Genomic DNA, 12,035 nt, shown 5'->3' with positions numbered 1-12,035 from the left:
ACGTCTAAATACATGCATCTGTGGGCAACATACACAGCACAGCGTGGGGGCTGCTGCCGCTACTTCCGGGGCATCTGGGGACAGGTCCTGGCCTCCCGGCTCCCAGACGAGGTGACAACCTACCAGTTGGACAGGGCCTGCAAGGCGGCGTTCATGTAGCAGGAGTTGCCGAGGTTCTTCATACCCGTGAGGCCTAGGGAGCCAATGCACAGCGGGGAGGGAGGGTGAGGGTGCCACCGCTCACGGATGAGCCGCCAGGACCCAACCAGAGGAGGACGTGGGTGGCTGGTGTCCCGCCCCAGAAGTCTGCCGGGTTAGGTTACTGTGCCTCCTGCTCACGGTAGCTGTGGGTGCCCGAGCATTTCAGACGGACCGCTCTGCCCTCCACCCAGCCCGGCCCACTGTCCGCGTCGCGCAGGCAAGGAGGCCGGGTGTGGAGGGGCCGGCCTGCCCGGGGTCACACGCCGAGACCGGGGATGAGGACCGGCAGGCCACGAGGACTCGGCTGGATGGCCAGCACCCCAAGGGAAGAAGCCACCACACTCTACGGCCCGTCGGCCACGCCGCCCTCGCCCGCCCACACGGCCCAATGTGCCGCAGAACTCCCCAACCTGCGTGGAGGCCCCCGGCCCGGCCTGACAGCTCCCCCAGCTCTGGGGTCGGCTACCTCGAGGTTTCAGGTCGTCATCCTCGGACTCGGACTCTCCTTCGTCGGCCACGGCAATAGGGACAGCTTTCAGAGGGTGCGAGGGCAGCGGAGGGTCCTGCGGGAGAGACCGAGTGAGGAAACTGGGGAGGCGAGGAAGACGGGGTGGGGGGCAGAGGCCCGCAGGCTCCCCAGGGGGAAAGGAAGCCCAGTCGCCCAGCCCCCGCCCCCAGCCCACACCGGATTGGCCCATCTGAGCCGAGGACACCCCGGAAAGAGATGGCTCTGGCATCTTGTATCTTACTGATGGGAAACTTGTATTTTACTGACGCTGATAAAAACGCAGTTATAATAAATTTGCAAAAAAATAGAAACAACGAATCACGACCTACAATCCAACTTGCCTCAGCCGACCACTGTCAAGTCTGTACACGGTTGCGTAAGTTTTTCACCGTTCGTATACACGCGCCCCCAACACAAGATACTGCACGCACACTGTTGCATAGCCTTTTTTGTAAATAACCGTAAACAGCTGCCACGCTTGCAAACGTGTTCCGTAAACATTTACTGAGCGCCTACTACGCGATGGTCGCTGTGTAAATGCGGAAGAGACACGCTCAGGCCTCCCCGAGCTCCGACCCCAGCCGGCCAACCCCGCGACCTGTGTACTGGCCGGAGCCTGAGGCGACCCTCCGTGCGTGCGTCTGCCAGGCCTACCACCTTTAGGTGCCCCACGGTGCCCTGCTCGGTGCCTCGTTAGGGGGGTTTCTGGTGTTTTCCACAGAGAAGAGAACCGCAGGTCACCGTTCGGCATTCCCCGGGGGGCAGGGTTCGTCTTAGGGTTGGGGGGTGCGGGGGGCTCGCCACAGGCCCGGAAGCATCTGCACTGGCCCCAGGCCCAGGCTCGGTCAAGCCCTGCCCTTGCGCGCGGCCCGCCCACGGCCTGTGAACGAACTCCCTTCCCGGAGGACTTTTGTGTCCTCAACCCCCACCCCGTGTGGGCCTTGGCACGCAGCCGGGGCTCAGCAAGGGTTCGCTGGCACTTGAGAACATGGGCCAGGCACAGATGCCATCTGGGACCCACCAATCCCCGCTCCCCCGACGCTTGGGTCACAAGGCCCTGCCTGCCCCCAACACGTCACTACCGACTGCGCTGCCGCCCCTGCACCCCCTTACCTGCTCCGAGAACTTGGGCGAGGGGCCCGCCAGGGGTGCTGCCAGCCTCTGCTTCAGGAACACTTCCTTCTCACAGGCGTAACACCACACCCGGAACGTGGTCAGGTTCACGGTCAGGTTGTGCTTTTTTGCCTAGAGGGCAAGGTCCGAAGTGAGGCTGAGGACACACTGGCCTAACGGGTGCCCTGAGGCTGCATCCAGCGGCCTCAGTAAAAGGCCTGGAAGCAGAGAACATGCTCACCCTCCAGCCAGGAAGGCCATGGGCGGCCATTGACCATTCACGTGTTTGTGATATGGGTGCACCTGCATTAGCTCTGGTCTCTGTTGCAACCCCGCTAGGCCTGTTCCTATTTTATAGACAGAGCCACCGAGGCCCAGAGCGGGCGGCTGGAGCTGGGAGGCGGCTGGAGCCGGGGTCTGAATTCTGGGCCATCTGCCCGCAGGGCCCACACTCCCGGCCACGGCGCTCACCTGAGCGTGAATGGTGCTATGGTCAGCGAAGGATTCTCCGCAGCCAACATAGGAGCAGGAGACCTGGGGAGAGAGGGAAGGAGAGAGGATGGGGGCTGGACCATCTCCGCCACCAAGACCAGGCCTGAGGCCCTGCCGCCCCACAGGAACACGTATGTATGTACCTGAAGCTCCCGCTGGAAAGGACGGCTGCCCTAAAAGCCGCCCCTGCCCGCCGAGGAAGGTGGACAGGGTGCCCTGGGCTACTGGCCTCCTACAAAAAAGCCCAGGTAGGGGCCCAGCAAGACGTGGGCCAAGCTGTGTGGCGCCCAGACCCTCTCCCCTACTTCCTTATGGTCTGGTAATTGAGACCCACTCGGGACCCGCAGGGGGCCTGCAGGTCTCTGATGGCCTTGCCTTTGGCCTTGCACTTCCCTGTCCCAAATCTAGCCACCCACCAGGCCCAGCAAGTGCCTCCACTGCAGGCCTGCAGCCCAACGATCAGCCTGCTTCTCCACAAGAGATCAGCACCGCACGGGCTTGTGAGGGCCTTCCGGTCACAAAGGACACATCCCTTCCTGCTGGGGGGGCTCCCAGGACACAGGACCATGCCACACGTTTCTTGCTGTCCCCCAAGGGCCCAGACGGTATTCTGCAATCTGCTTTAGAACTGGGTGACGGGCCCTGAAGGCCGAGGCCGGAAGAGTCCCCTGGTGGCCCATGTGTCCTTTTTTCTTCTTTTCTACTTGGATTTGTTTTCAAAGAAATTTTTAGTAGCCATTTTCAACGTGACTTTAAATGTAATAAACATATACTTGTAGCAAATTGTGGAAAATGCTGTAAGAATTCCAGAGAAAAAAATGAAAACCATCCCAAATCGTGCTCCTCATAGAAAGTGGCCACGCTGTGATACAGCTCTCTTTAAGAAGCAATGACAATGAACCATGACTGGATTTTCCTGGATCCCGTCCACAGACCGTGCACCTTGCTAAACCCATTGCAGGGGTCATCTTGTCAAACCCACCGCAGCCCCGCAACGAGGGGACAGCTGCCCAGCGACAGTGACCTCTCCTTTACAGGTGGGGTGACGAGGCCCAGGCTGGCCCAGGGACAGGCCACTAGGCAGAAGAGCCAGGGCTCAGAGCCAAGATGCCTGCATCAAGTCTCACAGCCACATGCACGTACAGACCTTTGCCTTTCGTGCAGATGGGATCATTTGGTCCGGAGTCCTGCACAACCTGCTGTTTTCTCTCAACATTCCTGGTGGCTGCCCAGGCAGGCAGGCGGCCAGCAGGGGGACTTGCTGACTCTGGCGCCCTCTTGGCTCAGGCCGTGCACCTGAGACCTCCATGCCCCGTGTCCCCGCCCAACGATCCCAGCAGCGCCGGCCAGAGACGGACATCCCCAGCCCAGAGTCTAGACCAAGCTCCAGGCCCCCAACAGCGGCAAGGGTACTTTACCTGGAGACAGGCCCACAGGTTCGGTCCAGTAACACCACACGACTGACAGGCTCCCTGGGCAAGGGGAGGGGGGAGGGAAAGAGCCAAGCGTGAGCGGTCGGGGAGCCGCTCCAGCCAGAGGCATCACACACAGACCCCACTGGACGCCGACGGCTGTACCCCAGAGCTTTCCACCGAAAGGTTTTTCTGCCTCGGAAAGGCCTTCACCAGCCTGTCGATCTAAACGTCCTTCCTCACAGGGCACTTTACGCTTTACTGTTTGTATTTTGCTTCCCCAGGTGCTACAAAAACATTTTTAGTAAAATCCTTTGAAACGTAAATAAACAGACCTGTTAATATGCATTTTATCGCACCCTCGACTCTTCCTTTGATGACTGTGTAAGCCTTTCTTCCCACCTAGACTCTGGGCTCCGTGAAAGAGGGACGGTCTGTTTTGTCTACCTCTGTGACTTCACAGAGCCTAGTACAAATGGGACATCAATACGCTTTTTTTTAAAGAAATTTATTTATGTCTTTATAAAGTATATTTTTGAGAGAGGGAGTGACTGCAAGTGGGGAGGGGCAGAGAGAGAGGGAGAGAGAGAGAATCCCAAGCAGGCTCTGCACTGTCAGCACAGAACCCAACGCGGGGCTCGAACTCACGAACCATGAAATCGTGACCTGAGCCGAAAACAAGAGTTGGACGCTTAACCGACTGGGCCACCCAGGCGCCCCAAGGGACACCAATACATTTGAGGAACACAGAAAACACCCAGGTTTCTGGCGTTCTGGTGACAGAGCCTGCTTCTTGTCTACCAGTGTCCCCCTTTCCTGCTTTAGCAACAGGATGCTCGGATGTGGGCCGAGCCCACGGCCAGCCAGCTGCAGACTGGTTCTCGGCTCCTCTGTGGTCTTGGGGCTCGGTTCTAGTCAATGAGATGACAGCGAAAGTGACGCGTGCCATTTCCGGGCTGTGCATCCCCCCCCCGCCCCGCTCCTCCTCCTCCTTCCCCTGGAACACAGATGGGACGGCAGGAGCGGGGGCAAGCACCTTGGACTCAGAAATGAAAGCCACGTATTGGGAAGGGAGGGGCTGCCCTGCCATCGTACGTATGCCCGGACTGTCCTATGACAGAAAAGGAAGCGTCGCTCTCATTTAAGGTGCTGTATTTCAGGGTCTCTTCGTTACAACTTAAATCGTGCCTTAAATAATCTTGTCTGCTGCACGTGTCTAAAACAACAATTCCAACTGAGGCTCCACAATGCCCAAGGTGACCCCCTCAGCGGTGAGGCGGATTCTAAGTGCCCGCTCTGACGGCAGTTACGACACGGGGCTCAGTCAGAGCCAGAGCGCCACCTGCCAGGGATGACCACGGCTAAGTTCTTCATACCTCGCTCCTGCAATCCCTGCCAGTGTGCACAGCAGCTCTTTTGGACAGATGAGGAACCGAGGCTCAGAGGGCAGGCTCTGCTACAGAGCAGGTCAAGAGGGGAAGCAGAGGAGCCTGGGTCACAGGGCGCCCCCCCCCCCCCAACAGGAAAGTGGGCTTCCCCCCCCCCCCCCCCCACTCACGTCTCGGCGGGGATTTTGCGTTCTCACCGAGCCCAGTTTCTAGCTGTATCGGTAAAGGGCCCGAACCTGGAGGTCCCCGTAGGGTTGTGGTCAAGAAGGTGGGACTTGAGATCCGCGATCTGCCTCAGGGTCTCCCGCTGAGGACGCTGGGGGCAGCAGCCCCCGACCTTCCCGCGCTTGCAATCTCTTTTCTGATTTTCTGATTTCACAATTCACTTCCCTCTTCCAGGGCTTCCTTTTTGTTTCAGTCTTTTGAATGACGACGGTACCCTATGCTTGTTTGGTTTTTTTCTGTAAGCGGGCTCACCGCCAACGCGGGGCTCAAACTCAAGACCCCGAGATCGAGAGTCACATGCTCTACTGGCTGAGCCAGCCAGGGGCCCTGGAGGTTTGTTTTAACAGTTCAAACGACACATACATGCTGTATACGATCTCAGGGAGAGTATATAACGTGTAATAAATACATACGCTGGAATAACGTGAGGCATATCCCTCCGTGTTTTCACATACAACGTATATGCATACACTTGGGGGAGGGGGTGTGATTTTTAGGAAAAACAAGATCATACTATACACGTTTCTCTGACACGTTTCTGTCACCTTTTTATGGTCATCTTTCCAAGTCTGCACACAGACACTGCATCTTCCCGTCTGCCGTAATGACACGGTGCCCCACGCTACGGGCACACCGTAATTCACCCATTCCCTTCTTTTAAAAAAAAAATTTTTTTTTTTTCTTAACATTTATTTATTTTTGAGAGACAGAGCATGAGCAGGGGAGGGGCAGAGAGAGAGGGAGACACAGAATCCGAAACAGGCTCCGGGCTCCGAGCCGTCAGCACAGAGCCCGACGCGGGGCTCGGACTCACGAACTGCGAGATCGTGACCTGAGCTGAAGTTGGATGCTTAACTGACTGGGCCACCCAGGCGCCCCTCACCCACTCCCTTCTTGATGAGTATTCAGACTGCCACCAGTTTTCTCCTTTGACAAATAAGCCTCAATAAATACTGCTGTCTTTGTGTCTTTATCACTGGTACTCGCACCTCTACGGGATAAACTCCCACACGGGGAGTTGTGTCCCTGAAGTGACAGGAATGCCCACCTCGCCCCACCACGCGTGCGGTCTCCTCCCCTCCATCACCAACAGCCCGGGTCGGATCGGCCTGTGGTTTGTCCGGCAGAGGAAAAATGCCATCATCTCGTGATCCGCGGCAATGTCCCCGGTCACTGGTGAAGTTGAGCACTTTCTTTCAGAAGTTTCTTGGCCATTTCCATCCCCTGCACTGTGCCTGACCTGTTCACCTCCCTGCCCCTTCTGGTATTTTAAAACAATCTTCGTTTCATTCTGCAGATTTCTGGGTGCTCAGAGAAGGGCGGGACACATGCTCTCTGAATTACAGGCCTGAGACGTTCCAGACGTTCTCGGTCCTTCTGCTCCAGAAGGACCTACCACTTCCGAAAGGCTGCCGTGGCCCGGCCCGGATCGCGCCTCCTCGCTCTCCTCTTTGCCCTCGGATCCCCCTATCCCTGCCTCCTCTGGAGGCAAACCCCCTCGGTCTGTCTCATTCATTCCTTGGTGCAGACTCAGAACCCAGCGTGAGTGCGAATGCATCACAGCCTCGCTCTGCCCTCCTCCAGACCACACGAGAAGCGAAAGTGCTTCGAAAGAAGCCACAGGCACTCTGAAGGCCTGATCCCTCCCGCAGGCCCAGGCTGAACCAGCTCAGGCCGAAGGCCACCCAGGACCTGCTGGGACAGGGAGGCTGAGTGAGCCGGCAATTTGTCTAGGAACGCGACTCTAGACCCCGCTGCCCGGAGTGTGCCCCCCACACGCTCGGCCCCCACGTGCGACAACACTTTCAGGAGGCCGTTTATCACGGCACCACATTCACCACATGCAGAGAGCCTGGGTGTCTACCCGCAGAGGCTCAGTTACGGGGTCCACACGACGAGATGCCGTGCAACTCCAGGGCAAACTAGGACAAAGCGGTCTTCACGGACCAGGGTTGAAAGAGCTCCAGAAAGATGTACTGTCCTGTGAAGGAAGCAAGTTGCCAAAGTGTCTAGGGGCATCTGGGTGGCTCAGTTGGTTAAGCACCCGGCTCTTAATTTCAGCTCAGGTCATGATCTCACGGTTAGTGGGTTCGAGCCCTGCATCAGGCTCTGCGCTGACAGTGCTGAGCCTGCTGGGGGTTCTCTGTCTCCCTCTCCCTCTGTCCCTCCCTCCCTCATGCCCTCCCTCCCTCCCTCTCTCTCAAAAATAAATAAATTAAAAACAAGAAAACAAACAAAAAAAAGCATCTATAGTATAGTATGTTACCTTTTATATAATGAAGGGGGAAATGAAAAATAAGCATATTTGCATGTATTTGCATAAAGAAACTCAGAAAAAGTATAAAAGAGACCAATATAAAAGGCTCCCTAAAGGTGGAATTGGAGGGTGGGAGGAGGATGTCTTGACAATGATTTTTTTTCATTTTATTTTTTCATTTTCTCATGTTTATTGTTGAGAGAGAGAGACAGAGCACGAGCAGGGGAGGGGCGGAGAGAGAGGGAGACACGGAATCCGAAGCAGGCTCCGGGCTCCGAGCCGTCAGCACAGAGCCCAATGTGGGGCTCGAACTCGCAAACTGGAAGATCATGACCTGAGCCAAAGTTGGACATTTAACCGACTGAGGCATCCAAGCACCCCTGAATTTTTTTTTAAAAAATTTTATTTTAAGTAGGCTCCACACCCAACGTGGGGCTCGAACCCTGAGACTAAGAGTCCCATGCTCTAGCAGCCGAGCTAGCTGTGCACCCCCCTACTTTAAAAATTTTTTTTATTGACATCGATACTTTTATATTGCTCGATTCTGAACCAGAGAAAAGTATCACCCGTTCGAAACACTTTAACAAAAAAAGACACATTTTTTTACTCCCCACTCAGAGAAGCCCACCTTCTGGCTCTGGGCCTCCCCAGACCCTCCTCGGGTCACGCTCGTCAAAATGCCGGTGGGCTCTCAGAGCATGATTCGTTCCCTGCCTCGGAAAGGCTCCACGGCTAATGCACAGGGCATTAGTGGCTCCCAGATGGACTGATCTAAGTGCTAATTAATGGCTGTTAGGACGCAGCCCCGGAAAGCTTCCCCCACGGACGCCAGCCCTTCCATTTACACAAAACGCTAAGCAGAGAGTGTCGGGAAGCCGGTTCCTCAACTCTTTCAAACCTTCCTTTGGAAACACCTGTACCTTAGGAACGCAGCGGCCCTGGGTGTGGGCCCCAGCTCTGTAAGGTCTGACCCTTTACCTTAGATTTGAACAGCAAGTCCTCTTTGGTCACCTCCCCTATGGAGTCAAGGTGAGGGCAAAGGTCCCTGGAGTCCCCCATGCTGGCCTGGGCTCACCTACAAGAGAACACAGGGAGCCTGGGTTAACGGCAGCCACCGCTGGAGCGAGGCGGGGGCTGCTGGTGCAGTGCACAACTTTGGTCTCAGGTCCTGGCTCTGCCGCATATCCGCCGGTGAGTCGAGGAAGCCACTTAACTTCTCCGAGCCTCACTGTCCTCCTCTGGGAATTGGGTGTGACGGTAACGCTCGGGGGACTCACAAATGGGTACGTGTCAAACTGGCGACACGTGAACAGGCCCTGTGGATTGTCCCAACAGTCCCTTTAGCGGTTGTAACGTCGTACTACGGATATGCCAAAGATGTGGCACCCCTGGGGGAAACTGAGTGAAGGGTACGTAGGCCCTCCCTGGGACATCCGTGGCGACTTCCTGTGAATTAACAATTATTCCCGAAGAAAATGTATAAAAACAAGTAACTGGATTGGCTTCAGCCGCCTCATATTTTAGCAGAAATCACACCTAGGAACCTGACGGCTGATTCTAGCTCCAAACCGTTGCCAAGAAAGTTCCGGGCCAACCGAAGATTTAGTGGAGCCAAGGTGGTTTAACCAAAGGCAGGGGCGGTGTGTCCACTGAAGGAAGTGGACCCCCACCGTCTCCCCGACATGGTCAGCCAGGGGGTCCACTGGCCCAGGCCCCCCACCAGATCAGGTGTTACAGGTGCTGATCAAGTTCCGGGTGGCAGACTAAATGGTTTCCGTGCGTTATTTCTTGGAAAACGTCCCCAGGCAGCTGTGATCAGCCCCGTCTTACAGATTCGGAAACAGGGGTTCCTTCTTGTCTCAGGTCTCACAGCGAGGAATGCTAGAGCCAAGGCGGAAGCTCGAGCTGCTCAGACTCTTAAGGCCTCACGTGTATTCTCTCTCTTTTTAACTTAGGGCAGTGGAAACACGCAGAAGCAGACAGCTCGCTCCCACGTGCCGGCACCCAGCTCCAACAGGGAGCCGTTCACAGCACCCTTGCTTCGGCTCAAACTCCCACTTCCTCTTTTTGGTGGCAGACCCAGATACCGCCTCATTGCATCTGTGTGTGCTCTTAAAAGATAAGGACTTGAAAAAAGGAAAAAAACAAAACAAAACCCATAACCACAATTCCGTTATTTCACCTGAGAGAATTTCCTCTTGGGTCCGTGCTTACGGGCTACGCCTGAAACGGGGAGGCTGTGGGCCTACCTCTGTGCACAGCGACACCCCCAGGGAGCGGCCAGCATCTGTATTCTCCGCGGACAGCCGATGGTGGTGGGGCGCGAGGGCCGGAGTGAGCGCAGGCCTCTGGCAGGGAACCTGCGGGGAACAAACCAGCTCACTTCCTGCAGCTCCATGATTTTAAGCTCACTCCTAGCGCTGACCGGCGGCTACGAAGAGGTCAGAATTCCTCCTGGGAAGGGCAAGTGAAATTTTGGACATCTGGGGCAGCCACGGGCTGGACAGGCTCCCAGTCCATCCACGGGGACCATAGAAACACACTGCTCCGGGGTAGCTAACGAAGGCTGGTGTGGAGCTGGCATAGGTAGGGGCAGCCCCTCCTCGGGGGTCGTGATCCCCGAGAGCAGAGACCCGCAAGGGTCTGCACGAGAGGGCCGCGGGCCTCTCTAGTTATTGCCTTGGCTGCCACAGCCCGTTAACCTCCTGGACGGAAGGCTCAGCCCGTTCCGTGCACGCCCCTGGGACCCTCAGATCATCCTCGGATCCTGTGCTGCTCAGAACCTCTGACCCCCTCTGCACACCCCTGGGACCCTCAGATCATCCTCGGATCCCCTGCTGCTCAGAACCTCTGACCCCCGAGTCTTGAGCAACCCCAGGCCAGAGGCACAACTGAGTCCATTCATGTGTCATCACCGACTGCACCCCCCCAACCCTGCTGGGCCACAGTCTCCCAGACATGGGTCGTTCAAAGAGGGAGAGGCAGTTAGAAGCTAACATTTAAAACGGTCACATGCAATGATGGGTTCAAGGTTCTAAACTCCAAGCCTCTTCACCTGAAGCCAGATTTTTTAGGTTTTGTTTTTTGTTTTGTTCTCACTGAGGTCAAGTGCACCAGGTTGGCAAGCTGCAGTATGGGGGCAGGAGGGGGGCAGGGGAGGGAGTGGCTTTGGTGTGTGTGCCCCCCGTCTCTCCAGCAAGATGGCAGAGCCCGCTTGTGAGCTTGACACCCAGGGCCACAAATGGAGCCCGGGACAAGGACACTGGTGACAAGCCTGTCTTGATTCACACGTGCAGAGAGACCATTCAAGCTCCTCCGTCTTCAGACAGGGGAGGGAAAAAAAAGCAAAGCCCAGTGGATAACGACCCTCCACGTACCCTCGCTGCCCCCGTGCTACAGAAGAAACAGAACAGAGAGCTTAAGGAAGCAAGAGACTTGGCCAGAGTCAGTCCTCAGCTAGTAAGTCGTGGGTGGGGACTCAATCAGATTGTCTGGTGCAGGGCTGTGCTCTAAATCGGGGGTTGGCAAATCATGTCTATAAAGTACCAGGCAGTAAATCATTTAGGCTTTGTGGGCCCTGTGGATCTTTATCACATATTCTTTGTTTTTGTTTTTGTTTTTTTACAATGTGTTAAAGATTTTTTTTTTTTTAATTTTTAGCTTGAGGGCCTTGCAAAAACAATGCTAGCCCGCTGCCACAGTTTGCTGCATCATGCCCTAACTCGCTGTGCTGTTGGGGCCTCATAAAAACAAGCCCGGATCACCAGGATTCCATGTTTCACCGAACACAAAGCACTAGTTTAAATAAGGCAGGTAGCAAAGAAGAGCCAAGAGGGTTCACCTGGCCCCAGGTTTTTTTCTAAGTAAGTATTCAGGATGCATGCAAAGACGGACTGACAAAGATATGCACTATTTATAATGGGGGAACTGGATACAATGTAAACAACAGGCGGTTAGATAAACATGGACACAACCATACTCTGTCTACTGCGCAGCCATTAAAAATGATACATATTGAATCTTCCTATCCATGAACTTAAGTTAGATCTAAGTACATGGAGAGATATACCATGTTCATGGACTGGTACACTCAACACTAAGACATCCACTGTGCCCAAACTGGTCCATAAATTCAATGTAATCTTCATCAAAATCCCAGGAAGCTTTCTTGTAGAAATCGTCAAGCCAACTTGAAAGTTTATATAGAAAAGGAGACCTAGAGGGGCGCCTGGGTGGCTCAGTCAGTTAAGTGTCCAACTTCGGCTCAGGTCATGATCTCACAGTCCGTGAGTTCAAGCCCTGCGTCGGGCTCTGTGCTGACAGCTCAGAGCCTGGAGCCCGTTTCAGATTCTGCGTCTCCCTCTCTCTCTGCCCCTCCCCTGTTCATGCTCTGTCTCTCTCTGTCTCAAAAATAAATAAACATTAAAAAAAAATTAAAA

At 55.4% G+C, this 12,035-nt stretch overlaps 1 protein-coding gene across 5 annotated transcripts in view; it reads right to left on the bottom strand.

The window, feature by feature from the left end:
• The window catches only part of USP20 (ubiquitin specific peptidase 20), a 44,158-nt gene that overhangs the window by 21,634 nt on the left and 10,489 nt on the right, over window positions 1-12,035 (bottom strand). For 3 of the 5 annotated variants that reach the window (XM_078436377.2, XM_078436381.2, XM_078436378.2), the window contains exons 2-8: window positions 9,846-9,956; window positions 8,575-8,671; window positions 3,733-3,786; window positions 2,294-2,356; window positions 1,823-1,954; window positions 668-764; window positions 124-193 (exon numbers count right to left, since the gene is read on the bottom strand). In XM_078436377.2, the coding sequence (XP_078292503.1) occupies window positions 124-193; window positions 668-764; window positions 1,823-1,954; window positions 2,294-2,356; window positions 3,733-3,786; window positions 8,575-8,655 (497 nt within the window). In that variant the 5' untranslated portion in view covers window positions 8,656-8,671; window positions 9,846-9,956. Of the gene's footprint in view, window positions 1-123; window positions 194-667; window positions 765-1,822; window positions 1,955-2,293; window positions 2,357-3,732; window positions 3,787-8,574; window positions 8,672-9,778; window positions 9,957-12,035 lie in introns of all 5 variants that reach the window. The other 2 variants (XM_078436379.2, XM_078436380.2) reach the window with 2 other exon arrangements.

The sequence above is a fragment of the Panthera onca genome, chromosome D4 (genome assembly GCF_046562875.1).
Source record: "Panthera onca isolate mPanOnc1 chromosome D4, mPanOnc1 haplotype 2, whole genome shotgun sequence".
Taxonomy (NCBI): Eukaryota; Metazoa; Chordata; class Mammalia; order Carnivora; family Felidae; genus Panthera; species Panthera onca.
The sequence above is the reverse complement of the archived record's forward strand: the minus strand, read 5'-3'. Positions and strand labels throughout refer to the sequence as shown.